Raw genomic sequence first — 18,934 nt, forward strand, 5'->3', positions numbered from 1 at the left:
TTAGCCTCATGGAAGCATTAGACAAAGACGAAAGAGTGGTCAGTCGGGGGGAGACCTTCTTGATGTCCTCCTCTAACATGATCTCTGCCAGAGAGTGATAGATCTTTCAGCACTTCTCTCTGCAAACATGTAAAGTGCGCCAGGTAGTTCAATTCTGTCAGCACTTATGTGGCAGAGGCATAAATGTGCTTAATAAACCTATCCACCACTCTGGACTCGCTGTTTGGCCAGTTCCTTTTTGGTAGCTGCTGCCACAACCATGGCATCCAGTGGAATTCCCTTGGTCTAAAACGATCTAAACCTGGTGGGAGATAAGTTTGTCTGGGTGCTTCGGGATCGGTTCGATAGAGTCCGGCTTCTTCCAAGCCCAGCAGGACACCAAATCCACAAGCTTGTCCACCAGGGGAACCACCCAGGACTGTAGATGAACCCATCCTGAAAACCTACAAAAATACAGACTCCTCCGAGGAAGGAGGTTTAGCTGACAAGCCACCTTTTTACTGCAGATCTCAAAAATGTCTCCAAAAGAGATCTCCTCTGGTGGTTATCTGGGGGAGATCCTTCCCCTTCATCAAAGTCCGTGTCCTCAGTGACTGACTCCAAGGGGAAATAAATGTGCTTCCTTTTGCATGTCCTCTTTATGAGGAATGAGATCTCGGAAGGAGGAGACTCCCTCTGGGTGAAGTGTATGGAGGGCAGTTTGGACGGGTTTGATTAGGAAAAGGAATGACAGGCTTAACTATGATACAAAGGAAGTCAATGGTATGGGCTGTAGCTCAGAGACCAGATCCCCATGATTAGAGAAAGCCCTTTTCACCACTAGGAATGTCAAGGGACGCAGAGAATCCCTCCCCAGTTCCACTGGAGCAGAGTCTACAGAGGAAGAGAGGGTCGGGATCCCAGAGCCCGACCCTCTCTTCCTCTGCAGACTCTACAGATGGAGAGGGTCGGGATCCCAGAACCCTGGGTCCCTGGCAGAACTGGATTCAAACTGTCTAGCGCTGAAGCACCCAGGGGAAGAGACGGCTCTGAAAGTAGGAGCTAACCCCCCCTACAATCCAAAGACAATGGAGCCCAGCAGATCAAGGCAATGGTAGGAGTGGAGGAATGCAATGGCCTTACATACGACCCCAGATCTCTCAGATGGCTACAATCCTGAGACTCTGAAGCAGAGAGATGGATTGGAGAAGGAGAGTGGGCTTGGAGAGGGACAGTGGCAGAACCCAGAGTGGACGGCACAGAGAAGACCCCAGCTGGATATGGATCTTGAGAATCTTCTTAATCATCTTTTCCGCATCGCCCTCTGAAAGACTTCTAGAAGACCTGGACAAAAACAGTATGCTGCAGCCCATGGGATGGGCTTACTCCAAACCCAGCACCAGCATGAGACCCCTCGTTGTAGGATCCATAGACTTAAGATGAGAGATGGAAGGAGCAGCTTCTGGAGAACTCTATAAAGTACAACCCTGACGGATCCAAACAGTGTTTCGGATATGCAGGAGCTGAAGTGGGTTCTAGGATCCAAAGTGGTTGGATCAGAGGGCCTCGTAATCTTGTCAGGTGCCTCTGAGGACATCCTCGATGTTTTATAGGTTCATAGGTTCATACTAGGCTATCTGCCCTGGGGCAATTATAAGCCTAGCCCGATTCTGTATGGCTTACGCCACCCCTTGGATTTGAGTATACTGTGCCCTTTTTAAGGTTTAGTTTACTGTGCCTCTGTCTAATAGTGACACAGGAGTAATCCCTGGGACAAACCTACGATCCCCCATCCAACTATCGAGATTCTTCTTGAAGAGATTCAGTGAGGTGCTCTGCCTCACATGAACTGGAATTCTATTCCAGAGCGAAGGGAGCCTCTGGGTTATGAACCTGTCCCTCCAGCAAGTTCTATTTATTTCTGTGCTGAGGTTCAAGTCCCTCGAGCATGTGGCTCTAAAGGATTTAGATTTACTGAGGTGGAGCATGTCCATTAATTCTGGATTTGAAATAGCTTTGTATGTCAGGCATAGATCGCCTCGAAATAGGCGGTATGCAACGGAGTAGAGCTGGAGTTTTTTTTAACAGAGCAGCATATGGCATCTGTTTGAGACCCTTGATCCTCTTGGTGAGATACTTTTGGGGTCTTTCTAATTGCTGCAGGAGTCGGGTAAGGTACATCCCAAAAGGGGCATTGTATTCTATGATGGGCCTGATGAGGGATGAATAAAGGGGCACGATTACCACTCTTGATCTAGATGTGAAACCCTTCGTGATGAGGTGGGCTATGTAGAAGGTCTTTCTAACCACTTTGGCAATGTGGTTTTCAAAGGAGAGATTGCTATCAACTTGGGTCCCCAGGTCCCTAATAACTTTCTCTGTACTTAATGGGTTTCCGCCTATGTGGTAATTTGTGGGCACATTGTTTTTGCCAAAGGGTATGACTATACATTTTTTGGCATTTAGCTTTAAACCATGGCGCTGGCACCAGTTATCCGTCTCTGTGAGACCTTTTTGAAGGATGTTTGTGTCAGCTGGAGAGTTGATTATGGCCCAGTTTGCAGTCGCTGCGAACTTGGCGAGCCATAGTCCTCCCACGTTTGCCTGTACCTCGGAAAAGTATATACCGAACAAGAGTGGTCCCAGGACAGAACCCTGTGGGACGCCACTTGTGACCGGTTTCGAGTCTGACATGGCTCCAGCAACTCTCACTCTGTGGGTTCTGTCTTTGAGCCAGTTTGCGACCAATCTTGTGACATAGGAGTTTATATTTAAGCTGGATAGCTTATCTATGATGCCCGAGTGGGGTATTGTGTCAAATGCCTTTGCAAGGTCCAGATAGGCTGTGTGGACTACCTTCCCTTCATCTATGGCTTTGGTGACTGTTTCGAAGAAGTCAACCAGGTTCAAAAGGCAGGATCTGCCCTTGACAAAGCCGAACTGGGTAGGATCTAGTGCCTGTAGGTCCCCAATGTCTTTGTTTATGAGCTCCATGATGATCCTCTCCATAGCCTTGCAGACTAAGCTAGTCAAGCTTATGGGGCGATAGTTTCCAGGGTACGTAAAGGCTCCACCTTTGTGGAGTGGGACCACTGTTGCTGTACACCATTCTGTGGGCACATATCCTGTAGTGAGGCTGAGATTGTATCGCTGTTTCATTTGAGGGATTAGTTCCTCTTGGAGTTCATGTAGGACGCAACCTGGGACGCCATCTGGTCCCATGGAAGCAGTGTTTTTTGCTTTGGAGAGGGCAGCCTTCACCTGAGCATCAGAGATGTTTGGGAGGCAGCCCTCTGCCGGGACAGATGCTTGCTCTTTTGGGGGGGAGGGGGTGGAGAAGTTTGCACTGAACCTGTCTGCAAGGATATTGGTGATGTCTGTGGGTTCAGTGTATTTTTTGTCGTTTAGAATCAACTCAGAACAAGTCTGGGAGTTGCATCCCAGGTTTCTAACATAACTGAAAAAAGCCTTATGATTGTCTTTGGTGTCCTGTGCAATTTTTCTCTCGAAGCTGGCCTTGGAGGATTTTATGATGGATCGTAATTTTTTGCTAGTACTGATCAGAGATGCCTTCCCTATTATGGATTTTGCTCCATCATGTAGTAGCTTCCTCCTTCTGTTGTACAGTTTATTTATGGCAGGGGTCCACCAGACTGGACGCCTGCCTTTGGATGACTGGGTCTTGGTTTTGTTTGGGATAGCATGATCCATGCATTCCTGGAGATGTCTGTAGAATGCGTTTATATAGGATTCTGCAGTTTGGGCCGTAGTTTCCACTGGCCCTGGGGCCTTGAAGGATTCCACTTAGGTTTTGAGAAGTGAGAAGTTCACTTTTGAGAAGTTTTTCACTGTGGTTTTCTGGGCTGGGGGTGGGGTCGGGATGTGGACATCCAGTGAAATTAATTTATGGTCCGATCTTACCAATGAGGGATATACTTCTGGTGTGGAGCATAGAGTCCCCATGTTGGTAATGATCAGGTCTAGTATGTTGTCCCCTCTTGTGGGAGTGGTGACTAGTTGTTCCATAGCATTTGAGTTTATAATTAACAGGAACCTTTGGGCTAAGGTGCTGGGGCTTGAGTAGTGCTCCCAGTCAATGTTTGGGTAGTTGAAGTCGCCCAATATAATGGTGTTCAGAGAGATCTTCATGTTCTCCAATGTTTTCAGGAAAGCCGAGTGGGATTCCTGACTTTGAGAGGGTGGTCTGTAGGATGCTATAAACTGAAAAGAAGTCTTGCCCACTGTTAGTTGCACATGGATGGTCTCCGATACTTCGTGCAATGCCACTAACCTGGAGGTGTGGATATCCTTGATAAATATGGAAACTCCCCCTCCTTTTGTGGTTCGGTCCGGGTTTTGGGGCCGAAAAGCATGATACGAGGTATAGCCTGGTAGTGCTGGGGTGCTCTCTGGAGCCTTGAACCAGGTTTCTGTCACTGCACAGATATCGATGTTCTCCATACTGAGGAGAGCTTCGAGCGTGCATCTTGAGGTTAAGACTTCTGGCGTTTAGCAGCATTACCCTTAGTTTCTTGTTCCTTGTGCTGTCTACGGGGTGGGTTTGACTTTTCAGCCTTGACTAAGAAAGGCACTATGGGGGTGGCAAGAGCCTTTGCCAATATCCGAAAGCCCAGTGGTGACAGGTGCAAGCCGTCCCTAGCGAAGCAACGTGGCTTGTCGAGCATGTCATCCCAGGCTGACAGACACTGGATCCCCTTTGAATGACACCAAAATTTTAGCCAATTGTTAAAATCGATCATTTTGTCTTTGTACTGTGGCATCATTCTAGGTGAGGGTAAGATGCTTCTCAAGGTCAGGGTCATACCAGCCTGGTCTACATGATCAGAGAGCTCCTCTATGTCTCTTTTCATGTAGTCCAGGGAGGTACGTCTCAGGTCATTCACACCAGCATGTACAATGACTGAGTTATATTTGTATTTGCTTTGGAGTGACCTGAGTGTTTGCGTTATGTGGCGGATCCTAGTACCCGACAGGCAGCTCACCGTGACCTTCTCTTTATTCAGCCTGGTGAGCGGGACGTCAGTGTGTCTGACAATAGAGTCACCTATTACAAGAGTATCAGGTGTGTTATTCAGCCTTAGGGGCTGTGGCTGCTTGGCACACTGACTTTGTGGGTTATGTGTTGTGCGTGTTTTGTTTTGAGGTAGCGTTTGCTTGGATGTCTGCTTTGGAAGTCTCTGTTGCTTAGGTAGATTTTTATTTAGAGCCTCCGAGTATGTTTTTGTGTATTTATGTGTTTGGTTCGCTGATGTGGTGGGACTATGTGATACTGGAATTGTGTTGTGTGAGGTTACCTTTTCCTCCTGACTGGTTACACCAGTTTTGAGATGAGAGCTCAGCCTCCAGTTTGGCTAAATAGTTGCATCTCTCACATATATTTGAACCTGTTTGGAGGAGGAGAGGGTTGTCCGTGTACATGAGACAGTTGTAACATTGCCTCAAAATTCCCAGATTCACCAGCTGGACTGGAGAGGAAACCACTGACTGACCTTTGGACATGCTAGAGTAATATAGGGAAACTGAATTTAAGACGGACCAATAGAGGACAGGGTAATCGTAGAGAGTATAAAAGTAAGTAGTGCTTATGGTTTAATAGTGCTAACTTGTAGGATTACTTAACTGGACCAGTGAAGGGCCTTAGTTTTATTAGGATGCTTCTTGGAGTCGGACCCAGAAATGCTCCTGGAGGGGGTTTGAGCCCCTGAAGAGGAAGCGGGCAAAAGGCCCTTTAGAATTAGCTTGTTTCTGCAGTCTGCTACAGCTCTGGGACTGAAATTTTCATAAACAGAGCCAGCTGACCACACTTGTTCCAGACCCAGAAAGTAGACACACAATGTGCATCGGAATGCAGATACTTATGGCTGCATTCAGAGCACCTTTTGAAACTGGAGGGTTTGTCAACCATAAATACCACTACCCAAACACAAACAAGTAAAAGCGGCTAGAGAGCATGAAGAACCACCATACACAGCTAAAACACTAAACTACACAGCACAATTAATACTTTAAATTTTTTTTTTTTTTTAAAAACAGGATAATAAGAAGATAAAGGGAGAACTGACTGACTAACCGCCACCCAGAAGCACGGGAAGGGAATAACGAACTGCCGTAAGGCAAGGGAAAAAACTAAACACCACGCACACCAGGAAAAGGGGAGGGGAGGAAGGTACAACTAAAACAATACAAATTAAAAAAAAGCACTTAACCGAAGAAGAAAACCAGAAAATCCAATAGAATACCTCAAGACTACGTGACCACGTTTGACTTTGCAGGCAACAAACAAGATCAGGTCGTTGTAGTGCAGGACATTCTGGCAAGTGGGTGGAGCTGGAGACTTGGATCCTAGTCTGAAGAAATGCGGTCAAGTTGGATCTGTAACCCATATGTGAGGAGGAATGAAAAAGATAAACATCAGATCTTCTGTTATACTGGGGGATGCAAATAAATACTCCACAGTTTACAGTTTTATCCTTTACTTGCCAACGTCTTAAATACTTAAATTCTTAAAGATTTGCCCAGAGGGCATTTAGAATTAGCCCTATGACAGTAGGGGGTTGAATTGAAAGTGAAGTATGCCTTCTGAGAAGAGTACTAGCTGCTGTTACCTAACAAATTACGTCTATTGCACTGTACTCAAAATGAATGGCATACTTTCCTGCCATAAGAAAGGTCTGAATAAGCTTACACGGTTTTAAATTAAATCCACTGTCCACAAAGGTATTTGCAGTCACTTCTACTAGTTTCAGAATATCCCCTAGATGATGCAATATACAGGTCTGGCAATTAAGGGCTATGACTGTCGCTACAGCAGAAGTGCAAACATTCTTGCCAAACCCAAGAACTCACCACTTGTTAGTAAAGGCATTACTGGCAGATGCCAGTCTTAAGCTTCCTCTTACATATAGCAAGATAACCACTGGCTTAGCTATAGGGATTTTGAATTCTAAAATCCCAAAAAAATGTCAGTAGAGAGAATGGATGCTCGCATACAGTTATAAAATCAAAACCAACTTTAATAGAACACAAAAGATGAATGCTTTCACAACCAAAGTTTCTTCCATCAGATCTAAAACAGTTACACAGCTGACTTATAGTACAGACAATTATTCAATACTTCAGCTTCTTTAATTTCAATACAGGTTTTAAAGGGGTATTACCAAACTCATACCCCTACTGGCAGCCAGAGTAAAAATCCATTTTAATTCCATCAACTCTGTGCATGTTCTTACGTCACCACCTCTTATAGTATTACAGGTTTAGGAGACATGACCTACCTTTTACAAACCCAAACTTGAGTGGGGTCCAGAGTTTGGAGGTTACCTATGTCTGTTTATAAGCTCCAAGATGATACGTTCCATGGCCTTGCAGACCAGGCTAATGGCCGGTAATTCAACGGGGTCCATGGTGGTGCCCCCTTTGTGGAGTGGGATAACCACTATGCACCATTCAGTAGGCACAAAGCCTGAAGTGAGGCTATGATTGAACATGGTACGTAGGTGGGTGTCAGTTTGTTTTGTAGTTAGTGCAGAACGCAGCCTGGGATGTTGTCAGGTCCCACGGATGCTGCATTCTTGGCTTTGGAGAGTGCAGTCTTTACTTGTGCAGCTGCGATTACAGGGACTTTGCATTCTTCCAGTACAGTGATGGGCCCTTTGGGGGTGAAGTTTGCACTGAAACTATCTGCCAGGATGTTAGCAATATCAGTTGGTTCTGTATATCTAGTGCCATTGTGCTGTAGCTCAGAGCAGATCTGAATGTCACCATTGAGATTCATGACATAGCTGCAGAATGCTTTGTGGTTGTCTTTAGAATCAGTGGTGATATTTTCGTAACTAGCTTTGGAGGATTTTATGAGGGATCTCAGCTTCTTACTGAGGCTGACCAGGGAGTTCCTGCAATCAGGGGATTTTACTCTTTTCTGCAACAGCTTCTTCCTTCTGTTGTAGAGTTTGTTTATGGCAGAGGACCACCAGACTGGCTTCCTTTTTTTTTTTTTTTTTTTTTTGGAGGACAGCATCTTGGTTCTGTTGGGGATGGCATGATCTCTGCACTCGTGTATGTACTTGTACAGTGCATTTGCATAGGATTCAGCAGCCATACCTCTATTTTCCATCTGTATGGGTGTCGTGAAGCTTGCCACTTCTGTCTTAAGAAGCATGAAGTTGGCTTTGGAGAAGCTTTTCAAGGTGGTTTCCTTAATGGGTGGGGACAAGATATTGATGTCTAGGGTGATTACCTTGTGGTCGGATCTGACCAGTGAGGAGATGACCTCTGGCATGGAACATCGGGTGCCCATATTGGTAATGACCAGGTCCAGGATATTGCTGCCCCTGGTGCAGGTATGGACAAGCTGATACAAGGCGTTGGAATTTATGAATTCCAGAAAGCATTAAGCAAATGAGTTAGTACACAAATAGTTTTCCCAGTTGATGGTGGGGTAGTTGAAATCGCCCATTACTAGGGTATTGGGTTGTACCTTAATATTACCCAGTATATCAAGAAAGGTGGAGTGGGCATCCTGGGGCATGGCGGGGGATAAGCTACAACCTGGACTGCAGTCTTACCCAGTGTAATAATGCATCCAAAATTATCCAAGTGCAACTGTTGAGCAACTAGCCTGGAGGTGTGGATATCCTTAATGAATATTGACATGCCTCCTCCTTTAATGTTTCAGTCCAGGTTAGGTGGCCAAAAGGTATGGTATGAGTTATAGCCTGGTAATGGGGTGCTCTATGGAGCCTTGAACCAGGTCTCCGTCTCTGCACAGATGTCGATGTTTTCCATTTTAAGGAGTGCCTCGAGTGAGTGCACTTTGAGGTTTAGACTTCTAGCATGGAGTAGCATTACCCTCAGATTTTGCTTGCTTATACCTGCTACGGTAGTGAGTGTGTCATTCGAACCTTGCCTAAAAAAGGCACTATAGGGGTGGCAAGAGCCTTAGCCAGTATCCGGAATCCCAGGGGCGACAGATGCAGGCCATCTCTGGAAAAGCATTGTGGTCCGTCAGTCATGTCGTCCCAGGCAGACAGACACTGGATCCCCTTAGAATGACACCAGAAGCTAATTGCTGAAGTCAATCATTTTGTCCTTGTATTGTAGTATCATTCTGGGCAATGGCAGGATGCTATTCAGGTCTAGGGTTATACCTACCCAGGCTATATGATCCGAGAGCACCTCCATGTCTCTTTTCATGTAGTCCAGGGAGGTACGTCTCTGGTCATTCACACCTACATGAACAATGACAGTCATATTTGTATTTGTTGTGGAGTGACGTGAGTGCATGCATTATGTGGCAGATCCTGGCACCCAACCGGCAGCTGACAGTAACTTTCTCCTTGTTTAACCTGGTGAGTGGGACATCAGTGTGCCTAACCACAGGGTCACCTATTACTAGTGTGTAGGGTACATTGTTTTGCCTTAGGGGCCGAGGTTGAGTGGCACACTGATTTTGTGGGCTGTGTGTCATTTGCGTAGTGTTGGGGGGGGGTGGCTTCTTGTGTTTCAGCTTTGGAAGTCTCTGTTTGGGCAGATTTTTATCGAGAGCCTCCACGAATGCAGGTGTGTGTTTTGTGTTACTGTGTGGGGGTTTAGGTGATATATGTTTTGATGGACTGTGTTGAGTGTGGTGTGGTGCAGGTGTTTACCTTCTCCTCTTAACTGTCTAGTACAGTCTTGGCTGAAGAGAGCTTGGCTTCCAGTTTGGCTATATAAGTGCATCTCTCACAGGTTGTACTGTTGGGTGGTAGGAGGAGAGGGTTGTCAGTGTACATGAGGCAATTGGTACATTGCCCCAAGATGCCCAGATTCATCAGGTGGACAGGGGAAAATACCAGGAGCTGACTCAGACATGCCTGGATAGGTGCTTATTGATTTAAGTACTAAAAACTGTTTTCCTCCTAACAAGCAAGGAAAGTGGAGTACACACACATCTCTCTCTCTATCTCTCTATACACATACATACACACACACACACACACACACACACACACACACACACACGGTTTACTATCAAAATGCCACCGTGCAAGTGCACGGCTATGAAGTATTTCAACAACATATATTCGAATACTTCATAGTTCGGCAGGTTATGTGAGCGAACGTTATTATTGCGAATGGACTGTGCATTCGCAATTATAACGTTCGCTCATGTAAGAGGATCACGGTACAGTGCGGTTAGGGAAATACATCCCTTTCCTCACTGTAGTGCGATCTCTGAGTTGGAATATTAAGTTAGGGGGGGTGTGGGGGTGCAGGGGGGCTTGCCCCCCTGCATAAATGTGAGTTTAGGCTAGTTAGGTAGGGAGTTAAGGGAAGGCTGGGAGTGCTGTTGATTGCCGAAAAATAAATATATATATATATATATATATATATATATATATATATATATATATATATATGTGTGTGTGTGTGTGTGTGTGTGTGTGTATAGGCCTGACAGGGCAAAAAAATTGTATATTTTCTTCATGTATGCCTGGTTGCTTAATAAATTTCACTAAACAAGCCCTGGCAGATGCACTCAATGTACTTAACCAGAGTTTCTGCACACTGGCTTTGTCCCGATCTCAGAAATTATGGGCCCCTTAGTCTAATGGGCCTTCTTTAAAAAGCCATGGAACACATTACAACAGATCTCAAACTATGACATTACAACTCTCTTCGTGCCAGACCTGCAGCAGTTTAGCTTTGTCAAGGGTAGATCCTGTCGAATGAATCTGCTTAACTTCCATGAAAGGTAAATCCAGGCAGACTGTTGTCATGGTGTACACACATACATTGGGCCAAGCATCCCCCTCAATGCTAGCCTAATTAGTAAGCTAAATGCATTACAAAGAGATCCCCCATGTGGTAAAATGGATACTAAATTGGCTAAAAGAACCCACATGGGCAGGTAGCAGGAGCCTTATTTAAGGTGACCAGTAGTGTCCCACAGAGCTTAGTGCTGGGACCTCTTTTGTTCGGTATTTATTTTTCTGATTTTCAGACCATGCAACAAGACCTCTGGCTAACCAAGCTTGCAGCTGAATGTAAAATGGGAGTCACCAAGTCCCTATCTGATGTCCAAACACTTTAGAAGTAGAAGCTCTTGCTAAACACCTGGTATATGAAAAAAAGTTCTCAAATTAAATCCTAAAGTACAATCCTACCAATTTGTTAGGCAGCCCTTCCCTCCCCGCATACAACACACAAAACTCCCCAATCCAACATGCGAAACCTGTTAATGACCTTGGAACTTGTTAATTCTCTATCCTTTAATCATTATATAATGACAAATCAGAAAATTCTTCTAACACAGCTAATAGAAAAGGAATGTAATCCAGATCTAAAGTGGTCATTCTCACCTTATATTAAGTAATTGATTAGCCCAGTTACTGAATACACCGCCTTTGGGATTGACCTCAGACACAGGACAACTAAAAAGACCCCAGAGGCGCCCAACCACGATCACTGGCTTATACACATTAAACTACCAGAAAAGCCTAAAAAATACTATCCATTTATTCAGGATCTTTTAGACTTATGAAGGGAAATCTATTCCTTGCCTTCCATACCATTAGGGCACAGTAGCCCTGGATCTCTATCAAATAATCCCCACTAATACCAAAACCAGGTATCTAAAATTTCATCAGCAAATAAAACTTTGTAGTAAGTTAGCTTCATTATTCAGCATCTTCCCCATATCTGGAACAGACTATCACTGGAAAAGCAAGCACTGTGACACACAGCCTCCTCCACTCAGGAGCTGGAAGATTAGATGGGTATTCACACATTTACCCTGGGCTGCATTGTACTAGTCCTCCTGAAAAGGTATGAGCTAAAAGTATGTACTGGCAAGGTGTAAATGTCTGCAAGACTCCATTACCTTGTATTGTTTATGATCCTACAACAGGGGCCTGACAAGAACCATGTGTCCAAAAATGAAAGATAGCACACTAACCACTGACACCTCACTATTCCCTACAGTACAACCATCCTCCACTGTGCAAACAAGCCCAGGAGCTTTGCAATCATGGACAAACAGAGATCGCACCACCTTTGGGAACTGCTTCAAGGTAGTAAGGCCTGAAACTAGAGCAGGGACAAAAAAAAAAAAAAAAAATAAACTCTAGAAGACTTATCAGATGGTACCATAAGGGAGGCAAGACAGCCTGATATTAGGAGCCATCCCCATCCTGTGAGGGGAACTCCATGCAAAACTGGATACATCTAGAGTTTCTGAGAGAAATTATGTAAGAGGAGTAGTAGCACAAGAAGCCGGGGAGAGAACCTTAAAGGCCTACTGTAGGAGTCAACACCCATGTCCTCTTTTGGACATAAACAAGTCCAAAGATTTCTTCAGACAGCAAGACTTCCAGAATGGCCTGCCTAAGCTTCTCTTAAAAGGAAAGCCTAAACCGAATCATCCCATGAAGGCATATATCTCAGCCTTACCACAAACCTACAGTGATCCACAATAAACCCCCAAGGCAGATGTTATAAGAATTGGGAAGGTCTGCTAACATTTCCAAAAGGGGATTTACAAGGGAGGACTGAAACTGGGAATAATGATAGATGGGCAACTATCAAAGCTGCAGCATAAAAAAATGGAATACCCACCTGTCCACCCTGTTTAGTTTTGCAATCCCTATCAATTAACACAATGAAAACGGATCAATAGTGCATCAAAGACAATGTAGGACTCCATCTAGTATGTTTGTTCACATTAGCACTCCAATGTATCAGCATATATAGAGATAGAGGTAATTCTTGTTCTTGGAGGAGATATCTCTAAAGACAGATGCCTTTGAGATCATATATATGTACTAGGCTAGCTGCCCTTGTGGGCCATTTTAAGCCTAGCCAATTCCCCTTTTGGTGCTTGAATTAAAACCTGTCATATTTGGTTAGAGACTGGCCTTACCCTCATAGTCAATAACTGTATAGTACCCCTAATGAGAATAACTAGGATCACATCATACATAATTTTAGGAGAACCATGCATGAGATAGAGCATTTACAAGCTGCCTCTGTCCAGTGATGGTACAGGGAGCAGTCATTGGGTAAATTTTCTGTTTCCCAGCCATTGAAACAAGCTGTGCTTAAATATGGACAGGGATGAGCTTCGTTTTTACATGAATGGGGAGTCTGTCCCACAGCAGCAGTATCCTCTGTGAGGGATATACCTGTTCCTCCAAATCATTTTGTTAATACTGCAGAAGAGGTTTAAAACCCTAGACAGACTTCTGATGCCATCTGACTTGCTGATGTGCAGTAGATCCATAAGGTGTGGGTTGGAGGATGACTTGCACGCCAGACACAGGTCACATCTTTTCAGTCTGTAGGATACAGAGTATAGTGATGGGGATCAGAGTCTGTTCCTTTAGTCCTTGTATCCTTTTTGCATGTTACCTCTGTGGGTGTTCCAGTTGTTGCATGCACCTGGGCAGATACATGCACAAGAGGCATTATTCTCAGTGATAATCTAAAGAGGGTTGAGTAAAGAGGGACAAAGGACATCCGTAGGAACTAGACACAATCCCTTTGTTTATAAGCTGTGCAGTATATACAAGGACTTTCTTATAACAATGGACATATGCTGCTTGAAAGTTAGGCCAGTGTCCACAAAAGCTCCCAAATCTCAAATAAATAGGTCAACTCTTGGGGGCGCATTGTCAATGCAACAGATCCCCAGGTTAGATGACTCCCAAAAGATGGGATAATGCATTTTTTGGTATTCAGCTTTAGACCATGATTTTGGCACCATTTATTTCAGACAAACCTTCCTGCAAGATGGCAGCCATTTGGGGATTCAATGCCGGCGCTTAACAGTCATCTGCAAGCTTAGTCAGACAGAGCCTTTTGGTACTGGCATTTACTTCAGAGAAGTAGATGCCAATCATGAGAAGTCCTAGCACATAATCCTGGGGGACTCCACTTGTGACCGTTTGCTTTGTGGAGGTAACTTCCCCTGTTTTTAATTGCCTGTGTCCTATCTGTAAGCCAGTTGGCAAACCAGTAGGATTTATTCTAAGTTTATTTAGCTTTTCTACTGTGCCTGAGTGGGGGATTGACACATCACACACACTTATAACTGCTACTCAGAACGCAATTTTCAAAATATAATGAACACAAGACTGACATCTTGACTGGGGTAAAGCTTATGGCGTGTGAAGAATGCTAGGGTTTTTTGTGAGTGAATTCCACAGGAGAATCATTTAACCAATGTCAGTGTTCAAGATCCCTTGTCTTCTCCTATCTATCTTGCCATGACCCAACATCAGATGAAGTAGCCTTCTTCTAGTACTTGTTTTGACCAAACTCCACTGCATCAATGTTCTTTGTCATCAGGTAGGCATGGTTTGTCGCCTTCAGGTGGCTGTTTTAAAGCACTTCCTCTTGAAATAAAGCCCATCATCAAGCTCCATGCACAGAAAATTTGAGCTTTGATGGGATGAGTCTTGGGTCATGAGCCTTGCAGAAGCTTGTAAATTCAGGCATTAAATGTACAAATGTTCCATAGGAGTACATTAAAATAAACAAGAAATTCTGCATGCTGTGGCAAGCTTTCTTAGTCTACAGCATGACCAGTAGAGGTACACAAGCCTCTAAGAGCAGGAAATGGTGAAAAATGTGGAAAGCTGGAGGTATTAGAAGAAATCCCACCATCCATCAACTGCAGAAAAACCCTGAAAGTTTTAACAATACTAACAAAGGTGTCTGACCCAATTACAGCATGAAGGCTATTCCTTATGCTATAATGTAATTTAACAAAAAGGTTTCTCCAAATGTGTTGTCGCTCTTGTACAAACTACTAGGGTGCACCTCAATGTGAATCCCAACTACAAATCAGGATGATACTCATTCTCAGTTTCATTGCATGTGTGCATGCATGTCGGTCACTGTTGTAGACATTACAAGTAAGGTGCACTAGGTGAAGCAGCTGGCACATCTGTAAAACAGCAAAATGATCAATGAAGCAGGCAGGCTAAATTAGATGAGTAACTAGAAAAAGACCCTATTAGCACCACAGTGGAAAGAGACCAGGTATGTGGCTTCTTTAGATTTAGGCAGTCCTGCCAAGATTCAGCATTATGCTGGATCATCCTTGGTTTGAGCCATGCACTGTGGGGAGAAGCAACTATGCTCAGCTCCAGGCCTAAGCAGAATGCACAAGAGAAATGGAAATCTTTGCGATGCATCCGTTTCTGCCATGACAGTCAAATACAGACTTATTCAGTTCAGACAGCTAAACAGGCTACTCTAGCAAAACAAACAGTAAGCAAATAAAATAATTCTCCAAGAGGGCACTTATCTAAGCTCTGGAAGCAGACCAACACATTGGACTAATGACACTAACTCAAGGCATGCACTTTACCATATCGCAGCAAGTAAGAACTGAACATGGCAACAGATGATGCCCCCTCTTGTACTACTGATGTCCAGGGGGGTACAAGTCAGCTGGAACCAGGTGAAGGAAGATGCAGAATTTTAGAAGTAAAACCACCTACCAGGTACATTACTATGTAAATTAGAATTTACGAAGACCATCTCAGCTGCAGCCTAGCAGCAAAATTTCCATGCAAACAGCAAAACATAATAAATGCACATCAGACCCCTGACATGCTGTGCAGTGAAGGATAAAGGGACGCACAGGTAAATGAAATGAAGATGTTACACAATCTACAAGTATACTGTTGAATAGCTACTACAATGAACAGGCATCATTATCACTGCATTAAAATTTGATTAAACTGTTTGATGGAAGTTAGAATTGCAACTATATCTGAATAACCATATTAGTTACCAGACTGAACAATTCATGTTTCAAGTGTGTGATGCAAGTAAACCACCATGGTAAAACAGTACCAATAAAGACTTTTGATTTTCAATTTGAACAGTTTTAGACAATGACACAGATACCTAGTCAGTGGTTAAAACTCACACCAACAATACCAAAAGAAATATACCACAATCTGTGAAACTGCAGGTACAATTCAAGTGCACAGTGATTTATTCTGTATGGACAGCACCACTTGTTATAAATGTTCTAGTCAATACAGAACTCCACAGTCCCAATATGTACCCTCAGCATTTCTGTTTTTTTATACAGAAGCTAAAAATGTGACATTGAAAAATAGTAATGACAAAGGCTTCCATGCTCCAAAAATAAAGTACAGGCTAAAACTTACAAGTGTTCTGCAAACCCAGAAGTCCCATCTGTTCAGTGTTTAATACAACAACGGTCGGCGCCACTGTATACTTGACGTACTTCCAAAAATCACACATGGCATTCAAGAAAAAGATGGCTGCAAGGGCAAGCTCTGCAAATAAACACAACATAGCTGTTAATGTACAAGCACAGGGGAAAAAATATTTAAAAAGTTATCTGCTCGGAACGCTTTGTCAATAAACACCAGCAAATACAAACATTTCATGACTTATTTTTCAAGATTAATTTGAAAACAAGAAGCATTTATGGTTCTGCAGCTAAAAAAACACTGTTTCTACAGCACCACACCAAGTTAAGATGATTTAGTTTCCGCATAAATGAAGTTCCATAAAGTACAGCTGTATGAGGTATGCAACGGAAGAACAATTATGCAAGAGATGTACGTGTATCAGATGCTCTGTGAAAGGAAATTATAACAGTAAACCATTACTTACAGGTACACATTCCTTCCAAGCTGTGATGTTGCAGACAATTTTTACAAAGTAGCTTCTGTCCCCTGTAAAGGGTAACTATGGTCTTGCAACTGCACAGGACTCTCGCATAAATGCAACATTGTCATCACTCTTCAGTTCTTTGAGACTAAAAGATCCAAAGGGAAAAAACGCTACACTTTTGGAAGACAACCTCGAGTACTCACACCAAACCAAAAAAAAAAAAAGTTTTAGAAGGCATGTAAAACAAATTATTCATAAATACACTCATTATATTTAAAGCCACCATATGCAAGGAGGCTAGACTCCATAGCACTCCTGGATTAAAGCACAGGCTCTGACTTGGACAGTTCATGTTCAGTTAGAGAGTCCAAAGGCAGGAGGAATCAGGAAGGCATGAATGAGTAGCCAACAGCTGTTCGCCTTACTGAGTAATGGACATGAAGCAAAGGCCAGACGGTGCACAAAATGCAGCAGATATGGCTTAAGTTATACGTGACCCAATTGTACAACATACTGAAATTCCACTCATCAGGCAGGAGGAGAAAACAGTTAGTTGCCTATTATGGATCAGAATCAGTCAAGTTACGCATGTATTCAAGTCACTGCACCATAGGTACCAGTATAATTCATAGCCCAAATGTTAACCTGAGATACCTGATACCTCCCTACACAACATGGAGGAGGACATTATAGAGCTCTTGCAGTATGTCAGAGACTGGTATATGCCCAACATTGAGCAGCATATTACCACCACTAAGGATGATGCCACAATACAAACAGAAGATGGATTTTGCTTAGTTTATAGCATTCTAGAGGGATACAAATATGTAACGGAAAACATGGTTAACCAAACTATTGCTTGTCCAAGGATGGTCCTCACCTGTCCCCACTAGGCTTTCAAATATTGGCTAAAGCACTGCCCTCCCTGTTGGAGCCTTTTTTTAGACAATGGCAAATTTACAAACTTTCCAACATAGCAAAATCACCCAAGAAAATCTACTGCTCAATGTCAAGAGTTTAAACAAGAAGTTCCACTCCCTCCAAGTTCTCCTAATCTTTCAGAACGCAGAGATCTGAGAAGTTACTGAGACATGATTTAAAGCCATAGACAGTAACCCAGATAGTCTACAGAGTGGGTAGGAATGTGTTGCCCCCTGCTTGTTGATGTACCACACATAACTGTGGTGTCCGTTTTTATTAGAAGTTGTCCTGGAAGGAGTAGGGATCTGAAAGCTGTCAGGGTGTTCTGCACAGCAAGCAACTCTTTTTGGTTGATGTGCAGATGAATTTGACTTGGGCTCCAGTGGCCCTGAATAGATTTGCCGTCCATGTGTGCTCCCCAGGCATAGTCTGATGCATCTGTGGTTGGGGTCTGGGCAGATTGAGGTTGAGAAAAGGGCAGTCCCTTGTTGAAGTTGCATGCTTCTGCCCACCAAAGTAACTCTGTCCTTAGGGTATGACAGGAATGACTGTTTCCAGGTCCTGAATATGTTGGTACCAAAGACTTTTAAGCACCACTGAAGTTTCCTCACATGCAGCTTTGCATATGGAATTAGCAGTATACATGAGGCCATGAAGCCTAGGGCCTGCAGTATTTTTCTTGCGGATAGCTGGGTTCTGGTGGCCATTTGTTTTAAGTAGGCTGTCAGGTAGACTTGTTTTTCTGAAGTGAGGAATGCCATTTGGGATGTTTTGTCCAGGCTTGCTCCCAGGAATACCATCCTTTGACTGGGAATCAGTTTTGATTTCTTTTCGTTGATGGTGTACCCCAGGGAAGTTAGGGGGCTTTTCACAAATGTCAGTTGCTGCAACAGCAATTCCTGACTGTCCGTCTGAATCAGGCAGTTGTCCAGTTACGAGTAAATTTGGATATTTCTCTGCCTGCAGTATGCAATGGCTGGAGCCAGGCATTTTGTGAATACTCTGGGTGCAGTGAATAAGCCAAAGGGAAGGGCAGAAAACTGATAATGCATAGATCTGGCCCTGAAAGATAGACACGTCCTGCATGACTCCCTTATATGGATGTACAGATAGGGTTCTTTTAAGTCTATGGTGATTAACCATGCATCCCTTGGTTAGCATAGGTAGAAGCTGTTGCAGGGTAGGCATTTTGAATTTTGGTACCACCAGGAAGGTGTTGAGAATTGAGAGATCCAGGATTGGGCACCAAGAGCCCTCTTTTCTGGGTACCAGGAAGAGTCTGGAATAGAATCCTTGATCTATCTGTTCCACTGGAACCAGCTATAGAACTTGGTTTTGAGATCTGCTCCCTGGTTTGGAGGAAGGTCTGGGA

The 18,934-nt window shown here is 43.8% G+C and overlaps 1 protein-coding gene across 1 annotated transcript in view; it reads right to left on the reverse strand.

Moving 5' to 3' along the window:
• TMEM209 (transmembrane protein 209) overlaps positions 1 to 16,317 on the reverse strand; it is a 439,863-nt gene extending 423,546 nt beyond the window's left edge. The window contains 1 exon segment of the mRNA XM_044063801.1: positions 16,167 to 16,317. Coding sequence (XP_043919736.1) covers positions 16,167 to 16,317 — 151 coding nt within the window.
• Positions 16,318 to 18,934: the final 2,617 nt, after the last annotated feature.

The sequence above is a fragment of the Protopterus annectens genome, chromosome 1.part0 (genome assembly GCF_019279795.1).
Source record: "Protopterus annectens isolate FY-2018-M chromosome 1.part0, PAN1.0, whole genome shotgun sequence".
NCBI classification, from domain to species: domain Eukaryota; kingdom Metazoa; phylum Chordata; order Ceratodontiformes; family Protopteridae; genus Protopterus; species Protopterus annectens.